The 18,939-nt window shown below is 48.4% G+C and overlaps 1 protein-coding gene across 1 annotated transcript; it reads right to left on the bottom strand.

The window, feature by feature from the left end:
* Nucleotides 1-8,015: 8,015 nt before the first annotated feature.
* CCT8L2 (chaperonin containing TCP1 subunit 8 like 2) lies at nucleotides 8,016-10,083 on the bottom strand. The gene has a single exon (XM_025380214.1). It carries the CDS (start codon nucleotides 9,806-9,808, stop codon nucleotides 8,135-8,137), a length of 1,674 nt encoding a protein of 557 aa, XP_025235999.1. The 5' UTR covers nucleotides 9,809-10,083; the 3' UTR covers nucleotides 8,016-8,134.
* Between the last annotated feature and the right edge of the window lie 8,856 nt (nucleotides 10,084-18,939).

The raw sequence follows: 18,939 nt of genomic DNA, 5'->3' as shown, positions 1-18,939 counted from the left end.
AAAAATGAAAGAAGAGAAATTTAATTTAAGAACATCCAGGGCTGGGCGTGGTGGCTCACACCTTTAATCTCAGCAATTCAGGAGGCCAAGGCAGGCAGATTACTTGAGGTCAGCGGTTTGAGACCAGCCTGTCCAACATGGTGAAACACCATTTCTACTAAAAATACAAAAATTGGCTGGGCGTAGTGGCACCCGCTTGTAGTCCCAGCTACTTGGGAAGCTGAGGCAGGAGAATCACTTGAACCCGGGAGGTGGAAGTTGCAGTGAGCGGAGATGGTGCAATTGCACTCCAGCCTGGGCGACAGAATGAAACTCTGTCTCAAAAAAAAAAAAAAAAAAAAGAACATCAGACTTTATAGACTGTATTTTTGTTGTATGATGCTGAACATCTAAATTAAAACTTTACATTTCAGGCCAGGCATGGTGGCTCACGCCTGTAATCCCAGCACTTTGGGAGACTGAGGTGAGTGGATCACCTGAGGTTGGGAGTTTGAGACCAGCCTGACCAACATGGAGAAACCCCATCTCTATTAAAAAAAAAAAAATTAGTTGAGCGTGGTGGCACATGCTTGTAATCCCAACTCCTCGGGAGGCTAAGGCAGGAGAATCACTTGAACCCCGGAGGCAGAGGTTGTGGTGAGCCGATATCATGCCATTGCACTCCAGCCTGGGCAACAAGAGCCAAACTCTGTCCAAAAAAAAAAGACTTTTAACATATAGGTATATTTTGAAATGTTTTCTATTTAGTTTTAGGAATTAAGGCAAATATAGATTCTTCTCAAAATCTAACGTAGAAAATATCACAAGTAGTTTTGGAAACTATTTTCACCTGAAACAATATTTTAATCTTGGTTCATGGATTGTTATGCCTCTTGTAAATAAAACTACAATAGCCTGGTGCGTGGCTTATGCCTGTAATCCCAGCAGGTCAGATGGATCATCTGAGGTCAGGAGTTTGAGACGAGCCTCGCCAACATGATGAAACCCCGTCTCTACAAATAATTAAAAAAAAAAAAAAAATTAGCTGGGTGTGGTGGCACGTACCTGTAATCCCAGCTACTTGGGAGGCTGAGGCAGGAGAATCGCTTGAACCCGGGAGGTCAAGGCTGCAGTGAGCCGAGATCGTGCCACTCTACTCCAGCCTAGGTGACAGAGGAAGACTCTGTCTCAAAAAAACAAAACAAAACAACAACAACAACAACAAAAACCTGCAGTAATATTGAAATAGAAGGAGGTTTGCAATCAAAATGACTGACTAGGAATGAGATATGAAACATAATATTTTGCATCTGCATAGGGAAGTCTGAGATTGACTGAGAGATCTTGTGCTCTTCTGTAGGGGAAATACTAGTCCAGAACTTGGGGTGCCTGCCAAGAGGGCAGTAGCCACAGCAGGGAGAGGGGGACTCTGGAATGCTAGGGTTCTGGAGCCTGTGGACACAGGAGGCAGAGGACATGTGTTAAGATGTTTTAAGAAACGAATGTTAGGCCAGGCGCGGTGGCTCACGCCTGTAATCCCAGCACTTTGGGAGGCCGAGGCGGGTGGATCACGAGGTCAGGAGATCGAGACCATCCTGGCGAACACGGTGAAACCCCGTCTCTACTAAAAAATACAAAAAACTAGCCGAGCGTGGTGGCGGGTGCCTGTAGTCCCAGCTACTCGGGAGGCTGAGGCAGGACAATGGCGTGAACCCGAGAGGAGGAGCTTGCAGTGAGCTGAGATCCGGCCACTGCACTCCAGCCTGGGTGACAGAGTGAGACTCCGTCCCAAAAAAAAAAAAAAAAAAAAAGAAATGAATGTTGATCTGGATATGAAAATATTTTTCAGCCGGGTGCAGTGGCTCACGTCTGTAATCCCAGCATTTTGGGAGGCTGAGGTGGGCGGATCACGAGGTCAGGAGTTCAAGACCAGCCTGGCCAACATGGTGAAACCCCGTCTCTACTAAAAATACAAAAATTAGCCGGGCGTGGTGGTGGGTGCCTGTAATCTCAGCTATTCAGAAGGCTAAGACAGGAGAATCACCTGAACCCGGGAAGTGGAGGTTGCAGTGAGCCAAGATTGTGCCACTACACTCCAGCCTGGGGGAAAGAGCGACTCTGTCTCAAAAAAAAAAAAAGAAAAAAAAGAAAAAGAAAATTCACATTTGTAGAGAGTTTCAATTCTTTTTTGATATGGAGTCTCACCCTGTTGCCCAGGCTGGAGTACAGTGGCAGGGTCTTGGCTCACTGCAACCTCTGCCTCCCAGGCTCAAGTGATTCTCCTGCTTTAGCCTCCCAAGTAGCTGGGATTACAGGCACCCACCAAAACGCCTGTACAATTTTTGTATTTTTATTAGAGACAGGGTTTCACCATGTTGTCCAGGCTGGTCTCAAACTCCTGACCTCAGGTGATCCACCTGCCACGGCCTCCCAAAGTGCTGGGATTACAGGTGTGAGCCACCGCGCTTGGCTGAGAGTTTAAATTCTTAAGTTCTACACTCCAATATGTGGGAAGTATTCGTACTACACTTTTATAACTAAATCATCTCAGTAATTCTATTTCTAGCCCCCTTTCTGCCTGATGGTAAAATACTTAATCTAGTCAATTCCAGGTAAACTTCGGCCCTTTACAATTTTTCCTGATCAGGCCAAACCTCAACCAAGTCCATTCTTGATCTCCTCCTTCACCTCCTTTTCTCATTCACCCACCCTATCAGCCTCCAGTCCACAGGCTGATGCAGCATCTTGGTGTCCTGTGGTCTGAGGTCATGTTCTGTCTTTCTCAAGCCTCGGCTAAAGTTTACAATCCTACCTCTTGTCATAACCTTGAAATGCCCTGAGGTTCAGGGGCTATGTCCGTAAATATCTAACACCCATTGCTGCTTCATGGGGGACCCTGGCTGCTCTCTGAGGCTGCTTAGCACCCCTGAATATCCCATCAACTACCTGGGGCCCATCTCCACCAGAGGCCTCAGCCATTCCTGCTCTACAGCTCTGCTGTCCTGTTGGCACAGGGAACTCCTCGGGGCCCCAGGGTTCCAGATTGAAAGCAGAGAATCTCCTCAAGACGCCCAAACTTTGCTAGGGATTCTATTGTCCTTTCCCCCATCTCACTCCTTGGAACCCACTGGGAGGTGAGTAGAATCCCTCTCTGAGATTCTACCACCATCTCCCTCATTCTTACGCTAACCTTCTTCCTCTTCCTCCCTAGTTAGGAAAGAGGATCTTTAGCCTGCGGCGGGGGGTGGGGGTGGGAATGCTTGATGTTTCAGGGGAAAAGGTGACTCAGCTACTTTTGGAATATCTGTCATACCTGTCTACTGGTGTTTTGGCATTTTAGTGCAACAGGGACAGCTTTCCCTTTCGTCAGTGGCACCCTTTCAACTCAGTACAGGGGAAATTTGCAGCAAATCACGTGGGAAGCCAGCCCATCAGTTGTAACACTGAAGTGTCGCCTCCCTCACATCCATGCTGCTGCATCATCAATAGTTGGTCGCTATTCCAGCAAGGCTCAAGCAGAAATGGGAGTAGTTTGGGGATGCAGACGTGTGCGGTGAGTGTCCAGCAAACACAGCACAAGCAAGACTTTTTCAAACTCGTTTTGCTTATTTACAGATAAAACAGTTGGGACCTCAAGCCTTGATATTCTCCTTCCCTCCCATTCAGATGCCTTGTTTTGGAGTTTTCTGGGTTTGCTCCTCTTTTGAATCTTAGCTTTCTCTATCTCTTGGCCTCTGCACTACATGACCCTCAGGTTTGTAGGCCTAGAAGGCAGAGCTCCTGTCATGAAGAGCTCTCGGAGCCCAGGAAAGACTGTTGAGGCCAGGTGCGGTGGCTCACGCCTGTAATCCCAGCATTTTAGGGGGCTGAAGTGGGTGGATTGCATGAAGCCAGTAGTTTGACACCAGCCTGGCTAACATGTTGAAAGCCCGTCTCTACTAAAAATACAAAAATTAGCCGAGTGTGGTGGCGGGTGCCTGTAATTCCAGCTTCTTGGGGGGCTGAGGCAGGAGAATCACTTAAACTCAGGAGGCTGAGGTTGCAGTGAGCCGGGATCATACCACTACACTCCAGCCTGGGTGACAGAGCAACACTGCATCTCAAAAAAAAAAAAAAAAAGACTCTGGAGAAACAATACACATGAGAAGAGGCTGGTCCATGTAGAGAAAGGACTGGCAAACTGTGACAACTCTTTTCCGTTGTTTTGTTTTCAGCCTTCTCTTTACAGTTCTTTTCACAGTTTGGAATTGATCACTTTTTCTCTTCATCAGAACTCCAGTGTTTTCGTAGACGGAAGTCTTTTTTGTTTTGTTTTGTTTTCTTGAGAAAGGGTCTCAGTCTGTCACCCAGGCTGGAGTGCAGCGGCACAATCACTGCTCACTGCAGCCTCGACCTCCTGGGCTCAAGAAATCCTTCCACCTCAGCCCCCCAAGTAGCTGGGACTACGGGTGTGCACCACCATGCCCAGTTAATTTTTATTTTAATTTATTATTATTATTTTGAGATGGAGTCTTGCTCTGTAGCCCAGGCTGGAGTACAGTGGCACCATCTCGGCTCACTGCAACCTCCGCCTCCTGCGTTCAAGAGATTCTCTTGCCTCAGCCTTCTGAATAAGTGGGACTGCAGGTGCATGCCACCACACCTGGGTAATTTATTTTTCTGTAGAAAAGGAGTATCAGTGTGCTGTCCAGGCTGGTCTCAAACTCCTAACCTCAAGCGATCTGCTTGCCTTGACCTTACAAACTATTGGGATTAGAGGCCATGACTGGCCTACATATAGCCCAAATGGATGAGAAGTTCCCAAGGCTCAGTCCCAGCCTCCACTGTCCAAGTCAGCCTCTCATCTCCTTCATTTCCCAGGACTCAGTTCTCATTTTCCTCCCCTGTTTTCTCCGGATTGTGGCTTTTGTTCTCTGCTTGCTGGATCAATATGGAGCACAGTAAAGCAGTGTCACAAAGCTGGAAGGGGTCTGGGATGAGTCCACCAGCTACAAGTTCTTGTAGAAAATGTACTCCAGGAATGGCCAGGTACGGTAGCTGATGCCTGTAATCCCAGCACTTTGGGAGACCGAGGCGGGCGGATCACCTGAGGTCGGGAGTTTGAGACCAGCCTGACCAACATGGAGAAACCTGTCTCTACTAAAAATACAAAATTAGCCGAGTGTGGTGGCGGGTGCCTGTAATCCCAGCTACTCGGGAGGCTGAGGCAGGAGAATCACTTGAACCTGTGAGGCGGAGGTTGCAGTGAGCCGAGATCATGCCATTGCACTACAGCCTGGACAACAAGAGCAAAACTCCGTCTCAAAAAAAAAAGAAAAAAGAAAATGTCCTCCAGGAATTGTCATTTCTGAAATTCAGCTGCTTCTAGAATTGAAGCAAGCAGCTCATCTTGGAAGAGAAATTTGTAGCCAACCCCAAAGCCAAAGCCTTTGAGGACTGAGACCTAGTATGCTAGGAGACCCTGATCCTGTAACCTCAGAAGAAGAATCTGGATCTGGCCAAATTGAGGTCAAATTCTGGTTAACTTCTCCATAGTCAGTAGGAGAAGAAAAACAACTTGATGATTGAGTCATATGTTTCGACAACTAAAGAGGACACTTATGCTGGGGTCAGTGGCTCATGCCTGTAATCCTAGCACTTTGGGAGGTCGATGTGGGCGAATCATTTGAGGTCAGGGGTTCAAGACCAGCCTGGCCAACATGGTGAAACCCTATCTGTACAAAAAATTCAAAACAATTGGCTGGGCACGGTGGCTCATGCCTGTAATCCCAGCACTTTGGGAGGCCGAGGCAGGTGGATCACGAGGTCAGGAGTTCGAGACCAGCCTGGCTGATATAGTGAGACCCTGTCTCTACCAAAAATACAAAAATTAGCCGGGCATGGTGGTACATGCCTGTAGTCTCAGCTACTCAGGAGGCTGAGACGGAAGAATCAGTTGAACCTGGGAGGTGGAGGTTGCAGTGAGTTGAGATCACGCCATTGCACTCCAGCCTGGGTGACAGAGTGAGATGCCATTTCAAAAAAAAAAAAAAAAAAAAAAAAAGTCTGGCTTAGTGGCGGGTACCTGTAATCCCAGATACTGGGAGGCTGAGCAGGAGAATCGCTTGAACCCGGGGGGTGAAGGTTGCAGTGAGCCGAGATCATGCCACTGCACTCCAGCCTGGGTGACTGAGTGAGACTTCGTCGCAAAAAAAAAAGGAAAGAAAGAAAAAGAAAAAAAAAAGGACACTCAAAGATGACATTAAAGAGGATACTTAGATTCTAGACAAAATCAAGATACAGCAAATTGGGGTGGGACACACCTGTAATCCGAGCATTTGGGGAGGCTGAGGCAGGTGGATCACCTGAGGTCCAGAGTTTGAGACCAGCCTGGCCAACATGGCGAAACCCCGTCTCTACTAAAAATACAAAAATTAGCCAGGTATGGTGGTGGACACCTGTAGTCCCAGCTACTCAGGAGGCTGAGGCAGGAGAATCATTTGAGCCCGGGAGGCAGAGGTTGCAGTGAGCTGAGACTGCACCATTGCACTGGTGCCTGGGCCACACCAGTCACTGTGCCTGGGTGACAGAGCAAGACTCTGTCTCAAAATAAATAAATAAATAAAATTTTGTTTTACTGTGTTGCAGCTAATATGCATGCTATAAGACAATGGTTTCTTGAGTCTCATTCTCTCTGCATATGCCTAAAACTTTTTATTTTTATGATTCTAAGAGATTGCACCTTCTCATTTCCTAGATTCTGTCCCATAGGTTCTGATCTTTTCCTAGAGTAAACTGGATGGTTAAAAAAGTGGAAAAGGCTTTGGGTATTAGGTGCTGAACCCACTCAGCTCTGCTCAAACCCCTTCTTTAATGCCCAAGGTTGTCCAATCCTAGCCCTTCCCCCTACCCTCAGCTTTCTCCTCACCTACACAACAACCTTAGCATAGTCCTAAGGTATGTGTTCTTATCTTCTGTTATCTATGCCAAGGATGTTTGCTGGCTTTTGTTTTGTTTTGTTTTGTTTTGTTTTGTCTGTCGCTTAGGCTGGAGTGCAGTGGCACAATCACAGCTCACTGCAACCTCCATCTCCTGGGCTTAAGTGATCCTTCCACCTCAGCCTCCTGAGTAGCTGGGACTACAGGTATCCATCACCACACCTGGCTAATTTTTTTAATTTTTATTTTTGTAGAGACAGGGTCTCACTAGGTTGTCCAGGCTGGTCTTGAACTCCTGGACTCAAGCAATCTTCCTGTCTCAACCTCCCAAAGTGCAGGGATTATCGGCATGATCCACTGTGCCAGGCAAGGATTTTTTTTTTTTAAGTTAAATTTCTGCCTGCCACCACAGCAGCTCCTTTTCCTGCCTCCTCTCTCTGTCTCTCTCTCTCTGTCTCTCTCTCTCTCTCTTTGTGCTTTAAGATGATAGTCCCTTATTTTTTTTCCAAATAACCACAACGGGAATGACTGGCCACTCTTGTAAGCTGCAACTGATGTTTTCAGACTCCCAAAGTGACTTCTAGACATAAGTCCATATATATCAGAATATCATGCAGGGAATGCTCAAATAGGAAGAGATTGCTGCACTGTGTTTTGCATATCCAAAGCCCACATAGGTACTCAGTTAAAAAATCTTAATAGAATTGAATCCTGCTCTTATCATAGGAAAGGAACACAATCTGGTAGAAACAGAAAATGAAAAGGTCAAGAACTGGCCAGGCACGGTGGCTCTCGCCTGTAATCCCAGCACTTTGGGAGGCTGAGGTGGGAGGATCATGAGGTTAGGAGTTCGAGACCAGTCTGATCAATATGGTGAAACCCTGTCTCTACTAAAAATACAAAAAGTAGCTGGGCGTGGTGGTGTGCACTTGTAGTCCCAGCTATTCTGGAGGCTGAGGCAGGCGAATCGCTTGAACCTGGGAGGCAGAGGTTGCAGTGAGCCAAGATCGTGCCACTGCACACCAGCCTGGGCAACAGAGCAAGACTCTGTCTCTCCAAAAAAAAAAAAAAAAAGTCGAGAACTGGAAAGGAACTAAGTGCATGAAAAGAACTTTTATGTTCCTTCATGTTTTTATTTAAAGAAACTGAATCAAGTACCAAACATGGAATAAAGGCAAACATTCACTTTTGGGGTGATTGTTCCCTTCTTGGCAATCCCTGTTTTATTGAGGGTATCACTACTTATTCATTCCAAGGATTTTTTTGTTTTCCACAGGAGGTGGGCGTTTCTTTGTCTTCTTAGAGTCAGGATTCCAGATCTGCTGATGTGTGGGACTTTTCTTGGCCATTACAATTTTATCTACAGTCACGAGCTGCAGCACCACCTCAGCCACTGCTCGAAATCCTTGGGCTTTGACTATTAGGGTGTCCCACACCCCTTCCTGGGCCACATTTATTATCCCTTCAGCTCCCACACCCATTAGGAGGTTCCCACCTTGGTGCACTCCACTCATTTCCGCCACCACGTCTGAGACAGCTAAGCCTGCATTCTCTGCCAAGGTTTTAGGAAGATACTTCAGGGCCCGGGCAAATGCAAGGAATGCAAGCCCACTGGGCCCTTCCAATCTGCTTCCTTTATCAGAGAGCATTTTTGCCAAAGCCATTTCTGTGGCCCCAGCTCCTGGAATCAGTCTGGGATCTTGACATAGCTGGAAATAGGCATCAATGCCGTGGTAGATGGCCTGCTGTGCACTCCGCAGCCCCTGGGTGGTGGCTCCCCTGAGGACCACGGTGAGGGCAGGTGTGCCTGTACATTCCCATTCAAATACCACAACCAAACCATCTCCCAGCTCCTGCCTGTAAACCCTCTGGCACCTGCCTGGCCTCTGGGGAGGGAGCAGACGAGGCAGCAGAGGTGTGTCCAACACCTCACTCAGGTAAATGATCTCCATCCGAGACCTAGCTTGGATCACCACGATGCCATACCTGTCTGCCAGCATGAGGGTCTCCTCATCGACCTCCCCCAACACCACTGCCACATTAATTCCCGTGGCTGCCAGCTGGCCTACTTGCTTTTCCAGTAATTGGTCGCTTCCTTTACTAAACTGAGCTAGATCAGCAGGACTAGAAAGCCGGGCCGTTGCTGGTGCATTTGGATGGGCAGGACCAAAGGGGCAAGCAAAGAGAGCCACCCTGGCACCATTTAACACTGCGGCCATTTGCCCACAGAGCTTCCCAGACATGGCTAACCCCGGGAGGAGGCAGGAATCCTCCAGTGTCCCCCCGTGCAGTGCGCACACCCCAACACGCTCAGGCTTGAAGCTGCCATCTAGCTCCTTGATAGCCCAGCAGGCATGGGCCACCAGCTTGGTCAGGTGGTCCGTGGAGGACAGGGTGTGGGTATTCATCACAGAATGGAGAGCCCAGGACGGATCTTCCAAAGGCCCCAGAGATTGGATGGCCAGGGAGGGCAGTGTGGCCAGGACCTCTGCTGTGGCTGTGGCGTAGGCCTCCCGGAGTTGCGGGCGAGGCAGGCCGGCCTTCAGCAGCTGCTCTGCCTGTTCCAGCAAGGCTTCTGTCAGCAGAACCACGAAGGCTGTGCCGTCCCCACTATTCTCTGCCTGGGTTTGGGCTGCTTCCCGGAGGAGCCATGCCGCTGGGTGCTCCAGCTCCAGGGCCCTGAGGATGGCAGCGGCACACCCCGTGCACACTGTTTCTCCTTTCATGGTCACCAGGAACTTCTGCCGGCCATGGGGGCCATAGCAAGGCCGGATGACATTGGCCAGGGTCTGGACTGCAGCCAAGCTGCTCAGCAGGTGGGGGTCCTCCTCTTCCGGACTCCTCGGGCTCTCCCTTGGGTGCAGTGCCAGCCTCTGGGGCAGCTCCAGGGCTGAAGAGACTGTGCTGTCCATGGCCTGCAGAGAGAAGAGAGGCCACCGTGAGTTGCAGAGATGCTCTAGAAAGACACCGATCGTTGAAAGTACTCAGGAGGTCAGTGGAAGCAAGGAGCCAAATGCCCATTGATTGGTATCTGAAGACGTCAGCACGGACTGGCACTCCACTGTGGGTCCAAGGATGAGCTCCAAAGAGCCCAGTCCTAAAGCCACCCCAGGGTTGATTCTGTAAAGGAACTGGGCTCTTGGGGCCTCTCAACCTTGGTGACTGAAATGGGATCTTTAACTGATGAAGTCACAAAGTGGAAAATGGAACCAGGGTAGAGAATGAGGTCACGGAAGGCTGGTTAGAACTGAGGAGGCCCTACCAGCAGGCAAAAGTCAGGCCTCGTCCAGGAATGGAGGTATATGCACCTCTGCACCAGGTCTGAGACTTGTTTAAACGTTAGAGACGGTGAAGAGGAGATCAAGTGAAAAACTACCCACTTCACCCTGTCTGGAGGCAGTGGCATGACCATGGTTCACTGCAGGCCCAACTCCCTGGTTCAAGCAGTTCTCCTGGTCAGCCTCTCAAGTACCTGGAACTACAGGCGCACACCACCACATCTAGCTAGTTTTTGTATTTTTTGTAGAGACAGGGTTTCTGTATGTTGTCCAGGCAGGTCTTGAACTCCTAGCCTCAAGAGAGCCTTCCACCTTGACCTCCCAAAGTGCTAGGACTACAGGTGTGAGCCACCACCACACCCACCCTATCTTTTTTTTTTTTTTTTTTTGAGACAGAGTCACATTCTATTGCCCAGGCTGGAGTGCAGTGGTACGATCTCAGCTTACTGCAACCTCCGCCTCCCAGGTTCAAGCAATTCTCCTGCCTCAGCCTCCCAGTAGCTGGGATTACAGGCGCCAGCCACCACGCCTGGTTAATTTTTTGTATTTTTAGTAGAGATGGGGGGTTTCACCATGTTGGCCATGGTTGGCCAGGCTGGTCTCGAATTCCTGGCCTCAAGTGGTCTGCCCACCTCAGCCTCCAAAAGTGCTGGGATTACAGGTGTGAGCCACCGCACCTGACCTTTTTTTTTTTTTTTTTTTGAGAAGGAACTGAGAGATGATGTCTGTGTTTTGTTTTGTTTTGGTGTTACTTTCACTTGCAGTACTATGTAATATTATCCTTGTTTTGCTATCTGTCTGCCTTTGCCTTTTTGGGTACCTTATCAGTTTGTGCTTGTGTATCAGGTTTCTTAGGGTATCTGTTGGTCTTTCAGGGTGCAGGTGTGGGAGGCTGCACAGTGTGCATACCTGTGCCACCACTCATCTCTACCTCCCTGGCAGAGGCAGGGCAAGGTAACCGGGGGGAAAGATGCTGACAGCTCACAGGCAAATAGAAGTGAACCCAGAGGGGTGAAAAGCGACTAGCCTCCCAGTGGTCAGGGAAGTAGAAGCCTAAATGGGGCCCTGAGGTTTAAATGCCAATCGCCTTCCCACCCTAAACTTCAATGCTTATAATTTAAGTCTCTTTTTTTTCATTCTCTCTCCTTTCCTCACTCCTCTCCTCTCCTCACTCCTCTCCTCTTTCCTCCTATAGAGCCTACTCGGGTAATGATGCTTCTGCTTTAGTTTAACACATATTTAGTCTGGGCGTGGTGGCTCATGCATGTAATCCCTGCACTTTGGGAGGCTGAGGTGGGAGGATTGCTTAAGCTCAGGAGGTTGAGGCTTCAGTGAGCCATGATTGCACCACTGCATTCCAGCCTGGGCAACAGAGTGAGACTTGTCTCAAAAAAAAAAAAAAAAAGAAAAGGAAAGGTCATTTGGAATCCTAGTCCAGAGATAACCATTGTTTACAACGTGATGAACATTACTACTTTGCACATATTGTACGCATACATAATTATAGATTTACACCATTTTACATAAGATTATGATACATATATGCTATTCTGTAATCATTTCCTCCTCAACATTATTTTGGCTCAGAGAAATGTTTCTTTTTTTTTTTTTGGACATGGAGTTTTGGAGTTTCGCTCTTGTCACCCAGGCTGGAGTGCAATGGTGCGATATTAGCTCACCGCAGCCTTTGCCTCCTGGTTTCAAGCAATTCCCTTGCCTCAGCCTCCTGAGTAGCTGGGACTGAGTAGCCATGCGCCACCATGCCTGGCTAATTTTGTATTTTTAGTAGAGACGGGGTTTCTCCATGTTTAGTCAGCCTGGTCTCGAACTCCTGACCTCAGGTGATCCGCCCGCCTTGGCCTCCCAAAGTGCTGGGATTACAGGTGTGTGCCACCGTGCCCGATCTGTGAGCCACGTGCGCAGCCTGAGAAATGTTTCTAAGGAGATCTTATTTGGTCTGGGGACCATGAATGATTATTTTGACCACTTTTGATTCTGGAGACTCCATTTGGATCAGGCATGGTCCTCCAAATTCAGGCTTCTGAAAGCCTGTACCTCAGCCTAGGCTTGATGTTCCATGAAAGATGTGGTTAGGAGCGCAAAGATGACTTGCCTGTGTTGTTACACAAATGTAAAACATAACAATCAACAAAAATGTAGCAAAGTATGCATGTATACATTTTCTCTAAAGATACAGTGTCTTTTTTTCAAAAATAAACACATTAGGCAGGTGTGATGGTGGGTGCCTGTTATCCCAGCTACTCAGGAGGCTGAGGCACGAGAATCTCTTGAACCTGGGAGGTGGAGGTTGCAATAAGCCGAGATTGTGCCACTGTACTCCAGCCTGGGCGATAGAGCGAGACTCAGTCTCAAAAATAAATAAAATAAAATAAAATAAAATAAAACAAACACTCCTGGCCAGTGGCCGTGGCTCAAGCCTATAATCCCAGCACTTTGGGAGGCCTGCGCCAGGTGGATGGCTTTGAGTTCAGGCAGTCAAGACCAGCTTGGGCAATATGACAAGACCCCTGTCTCTACTAAAAATACAAAAAAGTAGCCGGCCATGGTGGTGTGTGCCTGTAGTCAGCTACTTGGGAGGCTGAGGTGGGAGGATTGCTTGAGCCCTGAGGGTGGAAGTTGCAGTGAGCTGAGATTGTGCCATTGCACTTCAGCCTGGGTGACAGTGAGACCCTGTCTCAAAAAATAAAATCAAATAGATACACACTCCTATAAAGGATCCTCTTAGTTCTTTTTCTAACACCTAACCTATATTTTCATATTTATTTCAGTGACTCTACAACTGTTCATTGAGCTGCTGCTGAATAGGGGAAATAAGGCAGATAACGACTGCCATCTCCGCTGGGCTTAGGGACGATACAGACATTTATCTGGGCACTTTCATTATAGGCAATGAGAGCTGTGAGTGGGGAAAGCACGAGGTTGGCAGAAGCATTTAGGTGGACACAGCCATTCTCGCGGAGGGCAGAGGTTTAAAGCGAAAGCCGAAGAAAAAGTAGGAACTGGCCTCGTGGAAAGGGGAAGGGAGATGGGACAGCCTGGTGGTTTGTAGCCCACCAGAAGGAGTTCTGAAAACTGGTGGTCAGGTGAGAGGGAAAGCCGGGGAAGAGATGAGCACATTGGCCAGAGGGTAGCAGGGGCTCTCCAGGACCTAGTGAGCCAAGCCAAGGAATTTAGGCTTCAGCCTGCAGGGTGATGAATAGGGCTGTCTATTCCATTTCTTTCTTTTTCTTTCTTTCTCTTTTTGAGACAGTGTCTCACTCTGTCGCCCAGGCTGGAGTGCAGTGGCATGATCCTGGCTCACTGCAACCTCCACCTCCCTGGTTCAAGCAATTCTCCTGCCTCAGCCTCCAGAGTAGCCGGGATTATGGGCGCCTGCCACCATGCTTGGCTGATTTTGTATTTTTAGTAGAGGTGAGGTTTCACTATGTTCGTCAGGTTGTTCTTGAACTACTGACCTCAACTGATCTGCCTGCCTCAGCCTCCTAAAGTTCTGGGATTACAGGTATAAACCACCGTGCCTGGCCTGAAAATTTCTAGTTTATGATACTTGCCAGCAGAATGTGTTCTGTCACCCTCTTCTGAACAGATACGGTTGTCTGCTATGACTACTCTCACCCCTGCCCTTCCCCCTGAATCCCACAGATGAATTTCTTTTAAAATATGATCTTGTATACAATGGATGTAAATATTTAATCTTTCTATTTGTATGTTTTTCCATGTTTCTTTTATTTTCTTTCTTTTCTTTTCTTTTCTTTTTTTGAGATGGCGTCTCCCTCTGTTGCCCAGGCTGGAGCGCAGTGGTGCAATCTCAGCTCGCTGCACCCTCTGCCTCCTGGGTTCAAGGGATTCTCCTGCCTCAGCCTCCTGAGTAGCTGGTACTACAGGTGCCCACCACCACGCCCGGCTAGTTTTTGTATTTTTTTTTTTTTGTATTTTTCGGTAGAGACGGGGTTTCACCATGTTAGCCAGGATGGTCTCGATCTCCTGACCTCGTGATCCACCCGTCTCGGCCTCCCAAAGTGCTGGGATTACAGGCTTGAGCTACCGCGCCCAGCCTAGTTTTTGTATTTTTAACAGAGACAGGGTTTCACCATATTGGCCAGGCTGGTCTCGAACTCCTGACCTTGTGATCCTCCCACCTCGGCCCAAATCCCAAAGTGCTGGGATTACAGGCATAAGCCACCGTGCCCGGCCTCTATGTTTATTTTCTAGTTGCCTACTTGTCCTTTTGTGTTTATCCTTGTTAACTACTACTGCCAGGCTTAAAGTATAGATCCCTAGAGGGCAAGATTTGTATCTATATAAAATGTACTGCAAAACATCTACTTAGTCCTCACATTCTTAAACACAAATTACTTTTGAAGATGATTGTTCTGTTTGTTTCCTTCCTGGTATTTCCTTTAACTTTTCCACCAAACAGGTACATGATATACATTACTGAAATAACTTATATAGCAATATGAATTTCTTTTTTTTTTTTGAGATGGAGTTTCGCTCTTGTTGTCCAGGCTAGAGTGCAATGGTTGATCTTGGCTCACTGCAACCTCTGCCTTCTGGGTTCAAGCGATTCTCCTGTCTCAGCCTCCAGAGTAGTGGGGATTATAGGCGCACGCCACCATGCCAGGCTAATTTTTTGTATTTTTAGTAGAGATGGGGGTTCGCCATGTTGGCCAGGCTGGTCTCGAACTCCTGACCTCAGGTGATCTGCCTGCCTTGGCCTCCCAAAGTGCTAGGACTACAGGTGTGCGCTACCCTGCCAGGCAAATTTGAGGTGGAGGTTGCAGTGAGCCAAGATTGCATCACTGCACTCCAGCATAGGCGACAGAGCGAGACTGTCTCCCACTTCAGCCTCCCAAGTAGCTGGGACTGCAAGCATGTGCCACCATGTGTAGTTAATTTTCTTTGGTATTTTTTTGTAGAGATGGGGGTCTCACTATGTTGCCCAGGCTGGTCTGGAACTCTGAGCTCAAGTGACACACCCACCTTGGCCTTCCAAAGTGCTAGGATTACAGGCGTTAGCCACGGTGCCCAGCCTACAGTGCAACTTTAATAATAACAATATGAACACAAAAATTATAAGATCTAAAATTTAAGCTTTCAGTGGTCCTTCTTTTTTTTTTTTTTTGGAGACGGAGTCTCACTCTGTCACCCAAGCTGGAGTGCAGTGGCTGGATCTCAGCTCACTGCAAGCTCCGCCTCCCGGGTCTATGCCATTCTCCTGCCTCAGCCTCCCGAGTAGCTGGGACTACAGGCACCCGCCACCTCGCCCGGCTAGTTTTTTGTATTTTTTAGTAGAGACGGGGTTTCACTGTGTTAGCCAGGATGGTCTCGATCTCCTGACCTCGTGATCCGCCTGTCTCGGCCTCCCAAAGTGCTGGGATTACAGGCTTGAGCCACCGCGCCAGGCCTCAGTGGTCCTTCTGTAACTGTGAAAGTTTGGTTCCTAAAAAGCCTTGAGGAATTTATGGGAAAACAAAAGAGACAGACATCATTTACTAGTGAACCTGTGCACTCTAAATAAAGACAGTATCAGGCCGGGCGCGGTGGCTCAAGCCTGTAATCCCAGCACTTTGGGAGGCCGAGATGGGCGGATCACGAGGTCAGGAGATCGAGACCATCCTGGCTAACACGGTGAAACCCCGTCTCTACTAAGAAATACAAAAAATAGCCGGGCGAGGTGGCGGGCGCCTGTAGTCCCAGCTACTCGGGAGGCTGAGGCCGGAGAATGGCGTGAACCCGGGAGGCGGAGCTTGCAGTGAGCTGAGATCCGGCCACTGCACTCCAGCCTGGGCTACAGAGTGAGACTCCGTCTCAAAAAAAAAAATAAATAAATAAAAAATAAATAAATAAATAAATAAATAAAGACAGTATCAATGACATTTTATAGGCCTTCAATTACTAAGAATGAATATTGGACTATGATTTTTTATTCACTGTCACTTGTTTGCTAGATGCTTTGACAATCTTCCTTGCCTATTGTTTCCTGAGATGTTGGTTTTTCTGTGTCACAGATAACAATGTTCATTACCTCCCCATTAAAAACTGCATATATATATATATATGATTAAATGATTACATGTGCTTTGAAATATTCAACTATTATAGACAGTAAAAGTCCCTTGTAATTCAACCCTTTGCAGATGATTGGTTAACAGGTTACTGCACATCTACCTAAATTTAAAATCCCATATTTAACATGTATACTTATCAGAAAGTACTCATTCTAATATTTTTCTATGGCATTTGGTACTATTTCCAGATGCTTCTGCCTTTTTGGTTTTATGATTTTGAAGGACCTCAGCTCCCTGCCTCCTAGATTTTTGCCACTGTGGTCTCAGAGCTGTGTAATTTGGATGACTGAGATGGAAAAACCTCTGGAAAACCTTTATTTACGTTGAATAAGTATTCCTTGAATCCTTCCTTAGCATCCTGGGTTATATTTGTTTGCTCTGCTCATGATACCTTCATGCCAAGGAGACTGCTATCAATTCTCTTAAAACAGATCCCAACTCCCTGCTCATAGTGGCCAAAGGAATGGAGATTTAAGGCTGAGTTTACTTACCTGCATCATCTTCATCTTTCCAGGAAGCATCGCTGCACAAACCTCTGTTTCTACACTTCCATTCAATCAGCTCACTTTTCTGCTCTTGGTACCCTTCGTTTCTTGTGAACTCTCCAGCAGGAGTGACTTGCAATTTGTATACACTGACATTTAAGTTCTTGGAAGTGCTGGAGAAGCGTATCAAAGTAAATTATCCTGATGTATAATTTTGTGCATGTAAAACTCACAGTGGAAGTGCCTGTTCTAATTTCAGTACGGAACACAGATAAACATTTGGATTAATAATCCAGTTTTGAAAGGGTACTTTAAGTACAATGTGCTGAAAAAATGAAAAAAAGAAAGGGTGCTTTCAAATTTGTACCTAGTAAACTTTCACTAGATCACATCGTATGTTTATCACGAGTCATGTATGTGTTGTATTTCTATGTGTAATCGTCAGGCACTTTTAATTTCTAGTTTGCATTTACCATGCCAGCCTCCTCCTCAACCCCAAATTTCCTTTGGTTATAAATTTAGTAAATTTGAAAGAGCCAGCAGGGATTAAACCCTGAAGGAATTCAAATGACTCTCTGACTTTATTCCTCATTTCAGTCATTTCAAAAAATTATGCTTTCATTTAGGATAGGCTCTGGGAATCAAAGTGTGTATATTTTGCCCAAGTGGAAGACACAGTTTAAAGTTAACATCCTAGCTACTAGAAGGGAAAGCGAACAACATCGCTGGAAAAGGAGCCTATCGTTTTTACCTTACACTAAAACTACATTGCGAAGATCAAAAGAAATCAGGATGAGAGTGTGCCTCTGAATGCCAGGCCCAAAGTAGATGCTTATTAAATGAGTCAATCCTTCACAAATGGTTGATAGGTCTTACTATTTCTCCCCTATTCAAATCTAGAATTTGTTCACTCCCATATACTAATCGATAGTGAAGGGAAAGCACAAAATAGATCATCGTCCAAGCATCAGGTATTAGCCTGAGAAATCCAGAATCCCATATTTGTAACTGTCCTCCTTGAGAAAGTGCATTTTTCAGGCGGATTCTAGCCCCATTTTTCTTTTTACCATTTTTACATATTATAAGAGATGGCTTAGAAATACTTCGAAATTTGCCTCTTCGTCACAACACACTGAACGTTAAAATCAAGTGGTTGGGTTTTTATTGGCTTATTTTGTCTTTAACCGTTTTATTTCTCGAGCTGTCATCGTTCTTTTCGTATTACATCCTTATGAACCTTTTCTGGATTAAAAAAATGACGTTATAATAACGAAACTCTAACTGGCGTTGGATTAGGACGAAGTTGACTCCATTCCTTTTCCTCCCCGTAGTGTGGGCGCTACGAGGAAAGACCTCGGCGAGAACCAGCGAAGCCCGGGCTGCCCTTGCCGTGCGGGCGCACACTTGCTCCCCGCGCCGGGCTGCCCCGGGCGGCCGCGGCAGCCTCGGCGTGTGTCCGCGGCTCCCTCCCGCCCTCGCCCGCAGTCCCCCGATCCCGATCCCGGATCTCTGGGTCCACAGCTTGGCTCCCTCCCGAGCCGGAGCCGGAGCCGGAGCCGGAGTCGCGGCTGGGCCCGGCCGCCGCGTCACAGGGGGAGGGAACCCGGGGGGAGGGGGAGGGGCGGTGAGGTCAGCGGCGGCGGCGCGTCCGCGGGCGGCGGGAGCGGCGCATGCGCGGAGCGAGGCCCGTGAGTGGCAGCGGCGGCGAGCGGGGGGCGGGCGAGGGGCCGAGAGTGGGGGAGCGGGCGGGGGCCGTCGAGGCGGCGGTGTGTGGGCGCGACGGCTGCGAGTTGGAGAGGTCTGTGGTGCGGGTCGCCCCGGGGGAGCCCCGGCGCGGGCCTCGCGCGACGGCCACGGTCGCGCGGCGTGTGTGTGGGGTCCACGCACACCCGCAAAACTTCCTCCTCCCCTGCTCCGGGAGAGCGAGCGAGCGTGTGTGAGAGAGCGAGTGTGAGGAGCGAGCCGCGGCCCGGCGCCCAGCGCCGCCACTGGAGCAGCTGTCAAAACTTCGCCGCCGCCGCCCGGGCCTGACGGGCCTGACGCGCGGGGGAGGGGCGGCCGGCCGGGGGCGCGACCCCCTCGCCGCCCCCGCCGGGCCCCGCGGCCCGCCCTCCCCGCGCCGGGCCCCTTTCTCCTCCCGCCGCGGGCGGCCCGGGGGAGGGGCCGCGGGCGGAGACCCCGGGGGCCG

This window comes from Theropithecus gelada, chromosome 3 (genome assembly GCF_003255815.1).
Source record: "Theropithecus gelada isolate Dixy chromosome 3, Tgel_1.0, whole genome shotgun sequence".
In the NCBI taxonomy this organism is placed as follows: domain Eukaryota; kingdom Metazoa; phylum Chordata; class Mammalia; order Primates; family Cercopithecidae; genus Theropithecus; species Theropithecus gelada.
The sequence above is the reverse complement of the archived record's forward strand: the minus strand, read 5'-3'. Positions and strand labels throughout refer to the sequence as shown.